General features: G+C 32.2%; 1 protein-coding gene across 2 annotated transcripts in view; it reads right to left on the reverse strand.

Moving 5' to 3' along the window:
- Window positions 1–18,557, reverse strand: part of LOC114325281 (uncharacterized) — a 78,947-nt gene that overhangs the window by 17,019 nt on the left and 43,371 nt on the right. For both annotated transcript variants that reach the window (XM_028273298.1, XM_028273299.2), the window contains exons 5-6: window positions 9,023–9,266; window positions 3,439–3,701 (exon numbers count right to left, since the gene is read on the reverse strand). In XM_028273298.1, the coding sequence (XP_028129099.1) occupies window positions 3,439–3,701; window positions 9,023–9,266 (507 nt within the window). The remainder of the gene's footprint in view (window positions 1–3,438; window positions 3,702–9,022; window positions 9,267–18,557) is intronic.

Here is an 18,557-nt window from a genome sequence, read left to right on the forward strand (position 1 = left end):
TTATTTTCCGTGAATGCTAATTCATTAGCATCAGCAGTTGTGTTAAATATCAATTATTTTCAAGTTTAATTTATTACATTAATTTTATAGAAAACTTTGGGATTAAATTAATTTATTTTTCTTCATTTATTTTATTGTATTTTTTTAATTGGGGTGTTCACATTAACACACTTGGGGTCTACTGTTTGGTTTAAAAGTCACTTCTAAGATTTTCTGTGCTGCTGGTGGGGAATATTGGGGTTTTGTTGACTTGGGTGGTAGGGGCCCTTCATAAATTTATGCTGCGGGTTGTCTACATCTTGTTTTCTCTTCTAGGCACCCAGGAGAAGGGCGTGGCCCTAGCTTTTACACCATCTGTTTTGGCCCAGAGGATATAATGCCCCCCAGAAAGTAAATCACGTAAATGGTAAATAGCAGCTCCTCAAGACCCATGGGTTCGACGAACATTTAGACAACTCCGGAGGCAACAACCGATCTACCAGTACATCAGACCAGTACATCAAAACCTGACGCCTCCCGAAGAAGATCATGAGGTGTGGATAACCTAGGACAGCACCGGAAGAAGCCTTACCACAAGTTAAGTCTTCCTTAGAATCTTATATTTGCCTGTCAGCAGAGACAGTTTTTTTTATATAAATTAACTTCATAATAACTTCACAATGATGTAGATCCTAAATTATAACCAAAGAAATGAGCAAATAAAGCATTTATACCGAAATTCATTCCTTTTTACTGGTAGTGTACCGTATGCCTGGAGAATGCAGAGAGAGGAGTAGGATATAAGGACCCACATAAAGTCTCATGCTCGCCGTGTTGGTGATGTTATGTCGAATTTGTTTCTTGGTCCAATGTTGACTTTGGAGATAGGTTCGATATATCATTGTTAATATGAACACGACAAAATTAATTTTGTCAAACAAATTTTTGAAACAAATTCGACATAACATCACCAACACCAACACGGCGAGCATGAGACTTTATGTGGGTCCTTATATCCTACTCCTCTGCATTCTCCAGGCATACGGTACACTATCAGTAAAAAGGAATGAATTTCGGTATAAATGCTTTATTTTCTCATTTCTTTGGTTATAATTTAGGATCTACATCATTGTGAAGTTATTATGAAGTTAATTTATATAAAAAAACTGTCTCTGCTGACAGGCAAATATAAGATTCTAAGGAAGACTTAACTTGTGGTGTGAAGGCTTCTTCCGGTGCTGTCCTAGGTTATCCACACCTCATGATCTTCTTCGGGAGGCGTCAGGTTTTGATGTACTGGTCTGATGTACTGGTAGATCGGTTGTTGCCTCCGGAGTTGTCTAAATGTTCGTCGAACCCATGGGTCTTGAGGAGCTGCTATTTACCATTTACGTGATTTACTTTCTGGGGGGCATTATATCCTCTGGGCCAAAACAGATGGTGTAAAAGCTAGGGCCACGCCCTTCTCCTGGGTGTCTAGAAGAGAAAACAAGATGTAGACAACCCGCACCATAAATTTATGAAGGGCCCCTACCACCCAAATCAACAAAACCCCAATATTCCCCACCAGCAGCACAGAAAATCTGAGAAGTGACTTTTAAACCAAACAGTAGACCCCAAATGTGTTAATGTGAACACCCCAATTAAAAAATACAATAAAATAAATGAAGAAAAATAAATTAATTTAATCCCAAAATTTTCTATAAAATTAACGTAATAAATTAAACTTGAAAATAATTGATATTTAACACAACTGCTGATGCTAATGAATTAGCATTCACGGAAAATAAGTAAATAAATACCCCAAAATTATTTTCTTATTGGATGAATCAAATTTACAATACAAATAGGTAAAAATATAAATATATCCTGCAAATTCGAGTTAGTCAATTAACAAAAAAATATTATCGGAAAAGTAAATGATAAAACCCAAAAACAACTTACCAATTAGGTCTGTAGCGCTCGCTGCTACCTACTTGGCGAAGAATATAAAAATGAGCCAGAAAGGCACCAGCATGGTATTTATAAAGGTAAAGGAAATTAATTGAAGGTCAGTATTAGCTGATAACGAAAAAGACACTCTCATTGAAATTGACAAAGCTGAACGTTTTAAAATTACAAAAAATTAATGGCTTGATAAATAATTTTGCTTCGAAATAAAATATTTAGAAAGAACGAAAACTGGAAATAATTAAACTGTTTAAAATGAAAATGGCAATAATATTTTCTCAATAAATATTATTCGAGATGATGGAAATAACTTTTCTAATTTAAATCAGGCATCACTAATTTCATTATAGAATTGAAAATGTATATACAGGGTGCACGAAAAGAATATAAATGGACCGACTAATAAATATTTGCTACAAATGAAAATCAACAGCTACCTGAGAGGACCTCTAAATGCAGAGTGGGTCTTATTAAAATAAATTCTACAAAGTAGCGGGTTTGCACGCTACAAGACCTAGATTGTATAGGTACGTTTCATTTTATACGTTTCAATTAATGGAAAATTGTTGTAAAACACAAACAATGCATCTATTTTTAACTCTAAAAAAGGTAAGAACAGGACACACATATGTCTCTTGGAGATTATTTCGGCATAAGCGAAAGCAATGCTTCGAGAATATTTGCAAAATCTGTTCCAATAATTAGTAAATATTTAAGATCTTGTATTTTTAATCCCCAATTAGTTCAGTTAAATTAAACTTACCCTTAGCATTTCAATTAAAGACGATTAAAATGTACCTACTATAAAATCCCCAGAATAACTTAATCACTTTTTTTTAAAACCCCTCGTGAATAATGTGTTTAAAGTACTTATACGTTTTAAATATTTTAGAAAGTAGCAATTTCTAAAGATTTATAAATTTCAATTTGAAACTAAATAAACTGATTGTAGAACCATGCAAGAATACAAATAATAGCTGGTAATTTCCAATTAAATACGATTAAAATGTAATATACAATACCCGTAATACCCTAATCGCGTTGTTTTCGACTCCTAGCCCGGTTGACCGTGGTCCGTGACGTCAGACCAATAGAAGGACGTTCAAGAGCCTCCTAAGATATTTGAATTTTATAGCATTTTCAAAGCGTCGTAATAAGCGCACGGGTTAAAATACTTGTTTTTTTCTCATACAAGCGTTTTAAGATCATGTTATCTTATGTTTTTTAATATTATTTTAATATTTAAAAATTTATGCAAGTTCCCTATTGCTTGAACTTTACAAACCAATAATTCAAATATTGGTTTGCTTAAAGAAAACCTGAGCCATCGAAAACCTGAAAAACGGAGCCATTTTCAATTACAAATACAATCAAATATAAAAATAGAAATTGCTTGAATAATAAAATACTCATAGAATTTTAAACTACACTCCTATGAACTATACGTGGCCCTTAGTTTCTTAAGTTATAGTTATATAATCAAAATTTTATAAAATATATTATTATTACCTTTGCCTTGCAAACATTGCATAGAGTATGTCCTGCTTTGCATTGGTGGATTGGAGGTATCATGTAGTCTTTGCAGATGGGACATTCAAATAATTGTTTAATCAACTTATCTGTTTTATCTTCTTTGTACTCCTTTAGTACGATCTGGTAGTTCAAAGTATTAGTCCTGTATTTTACGGCATCTCTGTTCAACTTAGTAGTTAGCCGACGGAAGATTTCTTTTCTCTTTACTTTATAGATGTGGTCCGAAATTTTACAAGTTCCTAAAAAATATTTAAAGAAGATATTACTTCAGTTGGATGAGTACCGATTCCATTGAGGCAAATAAAGGTGTTAAATTGAGGCTCCTCTATTTCACCCAAATAACTGGGAAATAGTGAGTTTTAATTTTTCGCAAGCTATGAATAACAAGTAATCCCTGAAAGGTTTAAATTGCAGTGACTGAATAATTGAAAACCTTAAGGCTATGGGTACATAATTCGCAAATATTTTACGGCTATCACTACTTTTTCTATCTTTACACGGCAAATTACGTGTAGTAAAATTCACACTGGTATGGATATGTAAACATTACTAGAATGTCATTCTACTTGAAAATGTCATCATTAACTTAAATAGATGGCTTTTGAATGTTCTTGGATAACTGTTATTTGTATAATTGCAAATTATAATTTCAGTTAATAAATGTGATAATTTTTTCACTAACTATGTATTCAATGATTGTAATAATTTATTTGTACAACAAAAACTAATACTCAATCGAGAAAAGAGGAAAAGTGTTAAAGTGATTTTTAATAATATATTGTTACTATGGAATGCTTACAATTTTGAACATCTTTAACAACAAAATACTTGGATCACAGAATATATTATCCTGATGTATTCTCTGCTTGGATCTTCCACAAATAATACACAATAAATAACTATTTATTAAGTTCACGTCTTAAATCAATTATTTATCAAATACACTATATATCAATAGTATTTGATCAATAACTCAAAATATTCCCGATGCCATGTCAAATATTTAAAATTGTCAATGATTGTCAGTGTCTGACTGACAATATGTTGACAATATTATATTCGGCCGAGTGCGTTGTAAGACAAAGATAGATTTGGAAAATATTACCACGGACATTGTGTTCATTTTTTTCGAATCCTGAAAAACCAATAAATATTTTTGAAAAATTTAAACGCAGAATGAAAGACTAAATTATTGCCGAGGGCCGAAAGTCCCTTAGAATAAATAAAAAGTTTATTTTGCATCAGATATTTGAAATTAAAAATCACACTAAATTTTCTCTTAGTTTTTCACCCCTGTAACTTATTAAAATAAACATTATAGAAGTTCTCAGGGACTTTCGGCCCTCGCTAATAACGTAATCTTTAATTCTGCGTTTAAATTTTTCAAAAATACTTATTAGTATTATCAGGATTCGAAAAAAATGAATCCCCATTTGAATAGCATTGCAGCCGAAAATACGTACCCATCCTCTTAAGTCAAATAAATATATTTAAGTTAGATTATATGATTTCACAGTGAGGAATACATTAGTAGTTTTCATATCACTGTACGGATAGGAGTAAGGCCTCCGAGGAGTCGATTCGGACTTTGACCTTTGGCGCTCTATGCTCTATGAGTGGTACGCTCTATAAGACGCGACCGGCAAGAATGGAGTATGCAAGAAGCAGCGAACAGAATTGGAAAGAGCAAGGTAACGAGGATAACAGTAAGAGTGATAACCAAAATGAAGAAATAATACAAATGATGCGTGAAATTCTGTCAAAATCACAGGGGTATTGCTCTGCTGGACGTGTGCTATAAGATATTTGCTAGGAATGTGAGAGAAAGATTAGAGGTATATGTAGAGAAACTAATAGGAGAATACCAAGCAGGCTCTAGAAATAACAGATCGACGACAGAACAAATATTTAACATAAAATAAAATAAACAACTTGCTATGAACATAAAATGGTTTTGTATGCGCTATTCATAGATTTTAAACGGGCTTGCGATACAATTGATAGAGAAAAAAATGTACGAAGCACTAAGACAACTGAAAATACCAGAAAAACTAATCAAGCTAATAAGAATGACCTTAAATAAGACAAGCAACGAAATAGTCTGGAACAGTCACACATCGGAAGAGTTTGTAGTTAAAAAAGGACTTAGACAAAGTGACCCTCTATCAACTGTGTTAAGGGGGAAGTCTACTGTGATAAGGGAAAATACAGGCCGATTTTCCGGATTTTTTTTTAACAATATATGACTCGTACATTAAATTAAATTAAACCGTCAGCTTTATTATATATTCAAGTATTTGTAAAAAAATTTTCAACTCGAAATATTCAAAATTGCCGTCGTGGCACTCCTTCAAGCGCAGGTCTGTTTTTTTAGGTGCCCAAACGGTGTACATGAAATCTCACGTCTGGGTGATCTGAAACAAAAAACAAAATATGGTTATCATCTACATAGTATTGACTCTCGTCTGACGGAGGATTTTGTCGATTAAAAATTTTGACGCCGAAAAAAAAGTTCTTAAAATTTTTTTCTATTTTTTTGCCCAAATTTTATGTTATTATTGTATATAACAATTAAACAAAAAACGATATAAAAAAAATTCTCCGTCAGACGAGAGTCAATACAATGTAGATGATAACCATATTTTGTTTTTTGTTTCAGATCACCCAGACGTGAGATTTCATGTACACCGTTTGGGCACCTAAAAAAAACGGACCTGCGCTTAAAGGGGTGCCATGACGGCAATTTTGAATATTTCGACTTGAAATTTTTTTTTACAAATACTTGAATATACAGGGTGTCCCGAAAAGATTGGTCATAAATTATACCACCCATTTTGGGTCAAAAATAGTTTGATTGAACCTAACTTACCTTAGTACAAATGTGCTCATAAAAAAAGTTACAGCCCTTTGAAGTTACAAAATGAAAATCGATTGTTTTCAATATATCGAAAACTATTCGAGATTTTTTATTGAAAATGGACATGTATCATTCTTATGGCAGGAACATCTTAAATCAAAATTATAGTGAAATTTGTCCACCCCATAAAAAATTTATGGGAATTTTGTTCCCTTAAACCCCCCCAAACTTTTGTGTACGTTCCAATTAATTCATTATTGTGGTACCATTAGTTACACACAACATTTTTAAAACTTTTTTGCCTCCTAGTATTTTTTCGATAAGCCAGTTTTTATTGAGGTGCGGTTTCTTTTTCAATATATTTACGTAAAAATTTTATGGGGGTTTTGTTCCTTTAAACCCCCCAAATGTTTGTGTACGTTCTATTTAAACTATTATTGTTGTACCATTAGTTAAACACAGTGTTTTTAAGACTTTTGCCTCTTAGTCTTTTTTTTATAAGTCACCTTTTATCGAGATGTAGCTTCTTTTTCAAAATATACCTAAAAATGTAAATTATAAATAAATTTTCAGATTATTAACAGGTCTCTATAACCGTACTTAACCATATACAAAATATGTAGTGGATTCGACAAATATTCAAAATATCTCGATTAACACTGACTTATCGAAAAAGTACTAAGAGGCAAAAAAGTTTTAGAAATATTGTGTTTAACTAATGGTGCCACAATAATAATTCAATTGGAACGTACACAAAAGTTTGGGGGGGTTTAAGGGAACAAAACCCCATAAAATTTTTATGGGGTGCACAAATTTCACTTTAATTTTTTTTTCAAGATGTTGCTGCCATAGAAATGCCACATGTCCATTTTCAATAAAAAATCTCTGAGAGTTTTCGATATATGAAAAAAAATCGATTTTCATTTTGTAACTTCAAAGGGCTGTAACTTTTTTTGTGTGCACTATTGTATATAGGTAAGTGAGGTTCAATCAATCTATTTTTGATCCCAGAATCTGTGGTATAACTTATGACCAATCTTTTCGGGACACCCTGTATAATAAAGATGGCGGTTTAAATGAATTTAATGTACGAGTCATATTTTGTTAGAAAAAAAATCCGGAAAATCGGCCTGTTTTTTCCCTTGTCACAGTAGACTTCCCCCTTAATTTAATCTGGTTTTAGAAATAATTGTAAGGAATAGCACAATAGAAACGCAATAAACGGTCTACCGCAACGAGCATCAATGCCTGGCCTACGCCGATGACCTTACGCTGCTAGCAAAAACGAATTCAAGAGAATCATGAGAAGATTAGTGAGAGAAGCAAACAAATTCGACGTAGAAATAAATGAAGAAAAAGAATGCGTGTGTACTTTGTACGCACAAAAGAAGATATTCTTCTATTATAGGTAATTTAAACGAAGTAAATATACTTAAAAGGTTATTTGTACTTATTTTATTTAAAAATCAAACTAACTTTCTTATCTACCACTTTCAAAAAAGAAGAATATCTTCAAAAATTATATAATAATATACTTACAATCATAAAATCTATAAAAAAAATAAAAAAATAATAACTTGCTTGGGGCTCGAACTCACTTCACCTCTACCGCGCTGTACGAAAGCTGACGGCATTTCAAACTAGACCACATCCGCGTGTACGTCATGTGGGAATATACACAAACTAAAGGTTTACACCATAAATTTATATGAATTTAATAAAATTATTAGTTTGATTTTTGTCGAAATAAAATACAACAAAATATAGTGTAAGAAAACAATATATGAGATGAAGATTTGTAGAAAGTTTGTTCGTAATCGGATTATGTAAATTAAAGCATTGCCTACTAATAGGTAATTACATTATTTTGTTTACATTTTCCAAATAGATAGGTATTGAAACTATTAGGTATTTCCAACTGAAACATTTAGAATTACGTACCTGCGGCTTTTCAAAACTATTAAAGTCACTATAATTTTAAATTTGATTTTATTTCTGTCCACACATCAATAAAAACTAATATTATACACTATTTTTGTTTACCGATAATCTCCATATTCAACAATTATTGACAGATCATTTCAAAATTTCAACACCCAATCAGAGCCCGTATAACCACTAATACCATACTGTCGGTTTGCGCATGCGCGTGGTAAATCAAATTTTACCCTTGATCGATTCGTCGCTAAAGAAGAATATCTTCAAAAAACGAAATACATGGTGATAGGAAACACACAAGGAGAACCTGAATATATGCTAAATTTAACAGCGATCGATGAAAAAGGGTATAAATTTAAAAGAATAAAGCACTTTACATATCTAGGTGTCGTGATAGATGAAAAAGGACACGAGCAAAATAAACTAAAGCACAGAATACCAAAAGGAAACCAAAAGGTTAGCAGTTAGAAAATTATTAAGTTAAACTATGTATCAAGAAAGACGAAAACTACAATATCTCATTCTTTTGGCATCATAACCCTGGATGGGTCTTTGCCTATCTGGATACGACATTCTAGCTTTTCACATCTTGTAAGGCACAAAAATACCATATCCATATTTAAACCAGCCACATCTACTATACAACAACAATCACAAAATGCAACTTCTTGTCAACTTGAAACTTACCCAATTTAAAACTGAATTTAAAAAAGGATTTAATCAATTTTTTTGGTGGTATTTGATTTATTTGGTTAAAACACTTACCTCTTGAACATTTGAAGCAATGTTCTTTATCATTGAATTTGATAATTTTCTGGTCTTCAGCCAATATGAAAAATTTCTTGTTATCTGAGAGTAACATTAAGTCAAATGTTTCGTCAGTGTCTTCAATTGAACATACACTAACTCCAAATTGTTGGTCATCGAAATCAAAGAATAAAAGATAGGTTTTCTCATTTTTAACCAGTACTTCCACGTTATAGTATCCATATACATTCTTTAAGTAAAACTGTAATAAATAAAAGCAGCTGTTAACAAACGTATCAAAAACAGATACGTAATATGTGTTTCATTTAGAGGTACTCTAAATGAATTACATATTACCTATTACTCTTTTTGGTGGGATTTGATGGGAGATTGTACATGAATCGTGTCACCTGACTTTGCGTTTCTGTTCAGTATTGTTTGACATTTCATCATGGAAAGATGCCATAGAAGAAGCCCGGCACAGCTTCTAGAAATTATTCAGCTGTATTACGAGAATGGGCGTTCTACGAGGATGTGTTTCTTGCGTTTAGCAGCTTATGGTCTACACAGTCGGCCTACCGAACGCACAATTCGCTATACCATCAGTAAGTTTGAAACCCAGTTTTAATTATTGGATAACACGCGACCAAATACATAGACCACAATCGATTCGTTGCTATTCTCAAAATCTTGATTGACTGGTCGTATAATAGTACAGTCTTTCACGGTTTTTGCTCTAAATTTTAAAGAACCGCTTGCATTGACATGAAATTTGGCGTACGTATAGCTTACATGTCAAAGAATAAAAGTGATATTGTGCCGATGTGTGCTTTTGCCCTGGAGGTGACTTTCACCCCCTCTTGGGGGTGAAAAAAGATATGTCCAAAATAAGTCCGGAAATGGGTAAACTGACTAATTTTAAGTAACTTTTGTTCTATAGAGATGTTTCGCCAAGTCAACACTTTTCGAGTTATTTGCGAGTGAATATGTTCATTTTTCAACAAAATAACCACATTTTTAGACTGTTTTTCGCAAATAACTCAAAAAGTAAGTATTTTGTCGAAAGACACGTTCTTAGCAAAAATATAGCCTATAAAAAAGTAAAAAAAATGGTGTACACGTTAGGTCTCTGGATCTCGTTATAGAACCAGAGTTATAGCCAATGAAAAATAGATTCATATTCACCAAATTTCAAATATAATATTTCGACGTGAAATATCCAAAAAATTAAGCACTTTTTGGGGAAAACTCATTATAACTTTTTTAAAGTGTTTAAAAAAAGATTTATTTCTGTTTTTACAAAAAGTTTCTAGCAATAAATTTAAGCAAGTTACACTCAAAATAAAGTGGGTCCCTTTTGTTTTGGCAAAAAAAATCGGGAAGACCACCCCCTAATTAGCAAATTAAAATGAAATTAATCGTTACCGCTCCACAAATTATTTTACTTATGTTGTGTTTATATGATCTGTAAGTTTCATTGATTCAAAGTGCTTATTTTTGAAAAAATTTGGTTTCAAAGTAAAATTTTTAAAAATTTTAAATTTGAAAAATATGCTTTTTTTTTAAATAACAAAAATTGTTAGAGATACCAAAAATCTCGAAAAACAAAAAAAGTCAACATTGCTTTTCTGAATATCATGTATTTTTTTGTTTTTCTGTTAGACAAAAATTGATTAAGATTTGGTGTTTCTAAATTTGCATACATTCGTGATCAGTGACTCGTTCAACCCCTTTTAACTACGGCCCTTTCAATAATAACGACTTTGAACCGATGAAACTTACAGATCATATAAACATAACATACACGAGTCAAGAAACTTGTAAAGTCGAAACGATTAAGTTCATTTAAGATACTAATTAAGGGATGATTTTCTCGATTTTTTTACCAAAACAAAAAGGGACTAACTTTATTTTATAAAACAAAAATGAAGCGTTTTTAAACAATTTAAATAAGTTGTAATGAGGTTTCCCCGAAATGTGCTTCATTTTTGGTTATTTCACGTTAAAGTATTCCATTTGGAATTTGACGAATATGAACCTATTTTTCATTAGCTATAACTCTGCTTCTACTAGGTATAGAGACGTGATATATACACCATTTGTTTTAGTTTTTTACAGGCTATATTTTTGCTAAGAATGTTTTTTCGACAAAATACTTACTATTTGAGTTATTTGCGAAAAACCGTCTAAAAGCGTGGTTATTTTGTTGAAAAAATGAACATATTCACTGCCAAATAACTCAAAAAGTATTGACTTAGTGAAAAAACTCTATAGAACAAAAGTTACTTAAAATTAGCCAGTTTATCCATTTCCTGACTTACTTTGGACGAATATTTTTTCACCACCAAGAGGGGGTTAAAACCACCCCCGGGGCAAAAGCACATATTGGCACAATATCACTTTTTTTCTTTGACTTGTTAGCTATGTGTGTGCCAAATTTTATGTCAATCCAAGCGGTTCTTTAAAATTTAGAGGTGTTGCAATATTTTACCGTTAAAGAACGGACTATAAGCAACTTGGCGTATTTTACGTAAAGATCTTGGTTTAAAAACATGCAAAATTCAATTAGTGCAGGATCTGAAGCCGACCGACCTTCGCGTCGTCACTGTTTCAGTCAATTTCAGTTGATAAGCTTTGGATGACTGTTGAACTGATCACCGATTAATCTGCTCTATTAATATACTCTTCGCATTCTCATAAAAAGATGTAAGTAATTGAAGAAAACAAATATTATATTTTATTAAAATACACTCACGGACAAAAATATTGCATATGTATGTAGGTTTCCTTTAAAGACAATCGTAATAAAAGTCCGTATGATGTTTAACAGTTTTAATTAATAAAATAGATGACTAAATTATTGATACTATTAAATTGACGAAATGTAAAAGTGTAAAAGTGTTTAATTGCGACCAAAATCTTACGTGTTCTTATTCTTACAAAAAAGAAATGTATTTATAGATAATTTGCGTCTAATCAATATAATACCCGTCTTAATTCGTCTTTTTCTAAGTATTATCACTAAGAACGCGTCTGTCGTCGCTGTGATGTTATAATCGACTAAATATATTCGTTCTCGTTCCCTATGCTAAAACAAACCCTCTTAGGCTAATCTCTTTTTTCCTGTGAAAGAACCCAATTAAAATTGGTTCAAAGTATGTACCGACCCGCCGCCGTCTTTTTCCAATAAACTCAAACTATAAAGTTAAAAGTAGTCCGCTACCGTCGCCGTAATCCCCAATTCGTTCTGTACATCTGGGCCAACGTCCATATGTGAGACCCTTATCCCGTTCTCGTACTAATAATTAAGAAAAATGATATACAGGGGAATTTAAAATATAAGGTAAACTATTTACAATCCTACATGTATGTGGAGCATATGCACTCCTGCTCCTACAAGCCATCCTGCAAGGAAAAATATTTGAAAAACGAGGTCCAGGAAGAAGAAGAACATCCTGGTTAAAGAACTTCAGAACCTGGTTCAACACAACATCTGTGCAGCTTTTCCGCATTGCTGAATATAAAGTGAAGATTGCCATGATCATCGCCAACATTCGTCACGGATAGGCACATCAAGAAGAATGCATGTGGAATGAAATTTTTTGTGCTGTTATCCTTAGCCCCCATGTATCATAGGAATAGGATTTATTTTCCGAATGCGATGTTTTAAAGTACCATATAAATGCTACAATCGGATTTAAATCTGATCTGGGCTTTATGCTGGCCAGTATAATTTTTAAATTGAATCTCATCAAGGTAAGCCTTCACTATGTTAGCGACATGAAGACGTGCATTAACACCAATATGTCATCTTCAATATGGCTTTAAAATGGCAAAACATGATCTTCTTAAGGTCATCTGTACATAATTCGCAAATATTTTAGGGCTATCCCTACTTTTTCTGTCTTTACACGGCAAATTACGAGTAGTAAAATTCACACTGATATGGATATGTAAACATTACTAGAATGTCATTCTACTTGACAATGTCATCGTTAACTTTAAAGAGATGGCTTTTGAATGTTCTTGGATAACTGTTATTTGTATAATTGCAAATTATTAATTCAGTTAATAAAAGTGATAATTTTTTCACTAACTATGTATTCAGTGATTGTAATAATTTATATGTACAACAAAAACTAATACTCAATCGAGAAAAGAGGAAAAGTGTTTAAGTGATTTTTTAATAATATATTGTTAATATGGAACGCTTACAATTTTGAACATCTTTGACAACAAAATACTTGGATCACAGAATATATCCTGATGTATTCTCTGCTTTGATGTTCCATAAATAATACACAATAAAAAACTTTTTATTAAGAGGAAACAGTAGCGATCAACAGGTAGCGAAAACGGGTTCCAAGATTGCGGCTGTAATTTTGAATATTTTTTCGAGATATTTGGCACACGTATTCGTAATATAATAAAGAATGGCGGTACAGAGCCCAATTTGAAAAATATATTAATATGTGGAAATTACTCTGTAATTAAATACAGTATTAAAAAAACGAGCCTGTACTGCCATTAAGAAGAACAAAAAATACACTTTCTTCAAATAAACTTTTTTATCCGATGCCTAGATTTTGTGTCATTTTGGAACTACTAAAATTTTTTATTTCATTAGTAGTTCCAAAATGACACAAAATCTAGGCATCGGATAAAAAAGTCTATTTGAAGAAAGTGTATTTTTTTGTTCTTCTTAATGGCGGTACAGGCTCGTTTTTTTAATATTGTATTTAATTACAGAGTTTTTTCCACATATTAATATATTTTTCAAATTGGGCTCTATACCGCCATTCTTTATTATATTACGAATACGTGTGCCAAATATCTCGAAAAATATTCAAAATTACAGCCGCAATCTTGGAACGCGTTTTGGCTACCTGTTGATCGCTACTGTATCACCTTAAGTTCACGTCTTAAATCAATTATTTATCAAATACATTGTCAATTCAAAATCAACAACTCAAAATATTCCCGATGCCATGTCAAATATTTAAAATTATCACTGATTGTCACTGTCTGACTGACAATATAATACGATCAACTTAGATAGAGAGCCAAATTTTGGTGGAGAGCTAGAGTTTACCATAACCAATAAAGTTTTAAAAGTCCCCATCGATCCCATATGTGCAACAAAAGTTATTCGGGGTCAAAGGTCAAAATTTGAGATTTTTTGGATTTTTCTCGAAAACGAAAACGTTTTATAAAAAAAAACATCAAACCAAAGTTGTAGATCTTAACATTCTCTACAAAAATAGTCCTGACAATTTTTTTCTTAAGAGTTACCATTCCTGAGATATCGCGATTTTAAAAGTTACTTTATACATTATATGGACATATAAGCCACGCATACCTATACATAATGTGGCACTAAAGACAAGTATAAATGCCTATTTGTATATATATTATACTATTCTGAAAATATTTCTTCAAAAGATAATCAGTCCCAAACTGAATTTCCTCTATCCACGTGGCCTTGAAAAACATTTGGCTATACCATTGTTTAAAAAAGAACAGATTGTCTATTGTAAACAATGGCTACAGTATTGTCCGTAGGTTTTGTTCATATTATCTGTTTCTTTTAGTGCTAAAGGTTCAGTTCAAGTGAATATAAGTATGTACTTATTACAAGCGTCTACCATTTAGCGACATTACGGGCTTAAAGTGACAGTGGTATTTGACGGCTACAGTGACTCGACAAAGAATATTAAAGCTGCATAACAACGTCGTCGAACTACAAAAACATCATCGGGTTCTGAGATTATCTTTGATGAAAATATAACAGTTCCAGCGAATCAACAACAATTTTTCGCTAACATTAATAATAAATCTCGTTTCATTTCGATGTTAACTGACAAATTAACAGCTGCGAATATTGAAGTGAAACAAGCTAAAAATGACGCAATGTCCTTATAATTGAGACAGCAATTGAAAAATTTAAGGCAATAAACACAACAATTTTAGTTGGTGAAGATGTTGATTTGTTAGTACTGCTTACTGCAAGGACTCCAGTAGATAAAGTTATTTATTTTCTGAAACTTGGAAGGGCTCAACAGCGAACAGAGATATATTCTTCGAAAAGTTTATTGGCTCCCAAATGCCAAAAATACATTTTATTTTTACATGCGATAACCGGCTGCGACACTACGTCAGCAATGTACAGAAGGGGCAAAACGTCAGTACTTAAATTATTCGAAAAAAAAAAAAAGATTTGACTGACTGTTGTAAAATTTTTACAGAACTTGATTCCACACCGCAAACAATAATTACGGAAGGAATTCACTTTCTTCTTGCGGTTTATGGAGGTTAAAAAAAAGTTAGTTGTCTTGAAAAATACCGATATTTAACTTTTGTAAAAAATACGAGAAACAGGAAACAAGTACAACTAAGTATCATGTCTTCCTCCAACATCAGCATCTGCTTTTCAACATTTGTATCGAGTATATTATCAAGTTCAAACATGGCTAGGTAATGAACTGAATCCAGAAGACTGGGGTTGGAAATTAATAGATATACTTTGGAACCGATTAAAACTTTACTCCCACCTGCTCCAGAAAAACTCTTTAACACTATTTTTTGCAAATGCAAAAAAGGTTGTAGTGCCAAATGTGGATTTAAAAAAGTCGGGTTGCTGTGTTCTCTAGCGTGTACCAACTGCCAAGGTCAGTCTTGCTCAAATGTCCAGTTTAGTGCAACAGAGGAAGATTCCTGTGATTTTAATGAAGAGACCAATGACTCAGTCACATCTGAACAATTTTTGAACATCCAGCAAGAGGAAGAAGATGAAATCGAAGAATGACTGTTGAAGTAGACTTTCAAGAATATGAATCTGATTAAAATATCTAAAGAAATCAAAACAATAGTTAACCTAATAATCAATAGCAATATCAATAATCAATATCAATAATAAGGTAATATCTACAACTTAACCGGTATTGTTTCCTTAAATTATCCTAAAATTGTCACCTAAAACAGTTAGTGGAGTATTTTAACTATTTAGAATGGGAAATAAGCCACAATATTATTAAAAAATGATTTTTATTAACGTTTCGACGCCCAAATCGGGTGCCGTTGTCAAAATACAAAATACTATTGTTATATATATATTATATATGTAAAAAAACGCGCCGAGTACACTACCTCACAGGTGCAGGTGGTGTGGAAACATGTGCATGTGCATATAATGTATAATGTGACTCTTAGAATCGCGATATCTCAGGAATGGCAACTCTTAGGAAAAAAATAGTAAGGACTATTTTTGTAGAGAATTTTAAGATCTACAACTTTGGTAAAAGGTTCTTTTTTCATAAAACTTACCGTTTTCGAAAATAATCCAAAAAATCTTAAATTTTGACCTTTGACCCCAAATAACTTTTGTTGCACACATGCGATCGATGGGGACTTTTAAAACTTTATTTGTTATGATATACCCTAGCTCCTAGCTCTCCACCAAAATTTGCCTCTCCGGCAATTTTTGTTATTTCAAATGTCTATATCGACAGGGTTAATATGCTGACAATATTCTATTCGACTGAGTGCGTTGTATAGAATAGAATAGAAATATGCTTTATTGTCACTGAAAATTATACAATTTTATGGACAAAGCTTAACATAGGTTCACGAAAAAGATATACATAACAATAACAAATACAATTTTTTAAAATTAGATAAATCGTCAATAAAAAAAATATAAACAAGTTAAAAAAGTGAAGTAAAGAAAACAAAAACCAATATATTGCAAAAATTACTATAAATTGCAAAATTGAACATACAACATAATATAATAAAACACAAACAAAGGAACTAATAAGTTTAAGCTGCTGTATGTGACACCCAAATATAGATAAATACACTTTAGTTACTTGTACATTACTGTGATTTCTTAGTTAGTCATTAAGAAACTCTTCTACTGAATAATATGGTCTTTTAGATAAATGAGCTTTTGTCATTTTACGGAACTTGAGAAAGGATGTTGCAGATTTGAGTTGTAAAGGGAGATGGTTGTATAGTTTTTTTGCGGAATATAGTATAGATTTCTTTACTAACTCAGAAGACGGGATCGGTAAATAGACATCAAAAGTTGAATTTCTGGTGGAGTAGTCATGATGAGGCCTTGCTGGAAAGACATGCATGTGTTTACGAATTAAGCAAACAGTTTCTAAAATATACAAAGATGGAAGGGTTAAAATTTCGTGATCTCTAAAGTAACTTCTGCAATGGGTTGTTCTTCTGAGACCAAACAGATATCTTATTGCTCTTTTTTGTAATTTGAAAATAACATCAAATTGGGCAGCTGTACTAGACCCCCAAAAAGGAAGACCATATCGAAGATGAGACTCGAATAAAGAAAAATATGTTATTTTAGAAGATGCTAAATTGAGTTCCTTCGAAACATATCTTATGGCATAGCAGGCGGAGGCGAGTTTCTTACTTAACAAATCGATATGAAGGGACCATTTGAGGTTGCTGTCTAAAAGAATACCAAGAAATTTTACAGAATCAACGGTAGAGATCTGGCTGCTATTCACAAGCAGGGGTTGAAGAGCACCTTTATATGATAATGCTACCGTTTTATCCACGTTAAAGGAGAGTAAATTAGAGTCAGACCAGGTTTTTATCGTAAGAAGATCAGAAGTTATAGTTGCATGAAGAGTTGCAATAGTTGAGTTGCTCCAAGTGATACTGGTATCATCAGCAAAAAGAAAAAATTTTCCATCGATTTTTAAATTAGTGATGTCATTTATAAAGATCAGGAAAAGTAGAGGACCCAATACTGAACCTTGTGGTACTCCACATATAATGTTTTTGAGATTAGAGTCAGTATCATTTGCTCTAACCAATTGTTTCCTATTATCTAAGTAAGATTTGAACCAATTCAAAGAAATACCTCGAATTCCATAGTAATTAAGTTTTTTAATCAAAATGTTGTGATTTACACAATCAAAAGCTTTGGAATAGTCACAGAAAACAGTGGCAGTATAAAGATTATTGTTTAGTGCTTGGTAAACCTCGTGAAGTACAGAAAACATGGCATCAGTTGTACATTTATTAGTTAAGAAGCCGAACTGATTTTGTGATAAAATATTGTTATCAAAGAGAAAGGACATAAGTCGGGTTTTTTAAGGACATAAGGAATCATTAATTAGTGACACGAGGAGTTCTAACACATTATCTGTGAGATTTGAGAAGATTTTTATGGATTGTAGTACTTTTATTTTATTTTATTGTAGTACTACAGGATGATTTGCTTTTGATACTATTGATCGTTTGGATCAATTCAGATTTATAGATTGGTCTTATAAAGAATGAATTCGAGACAATTTCTGAATTAGGGAGATAGGAAATGGGATCTTGTTGAGACTGAATAGTTGATGTTATATTTTTACTCACGTTAATGAAGTATTCGTTTAGATTTTCAGGGTTTGGAAGGGCAAATGTTTGAGCTGCGTGGGTTTTATTTCGAAGATCGTTTATTATGGACCAAGTTTCTTTTGCAACACTTTTGGAGCTTCCCAGACGATTTTGATAGTAGGCTTTTTTAGCTGAT

This window comes from Diabrotica virgifera, chromosome 3, assembly GCF_917563875.1.
Source record: "Diabrotica virgifera virgifera chromosome 3, PGI_DIABVI_V3a".
NCBI lineage: Eukaryota > Metazoa > Arthropoda > Insecta > Coleoptera > Chrysomelidae > Diabrotica > Diabrotica virgifera.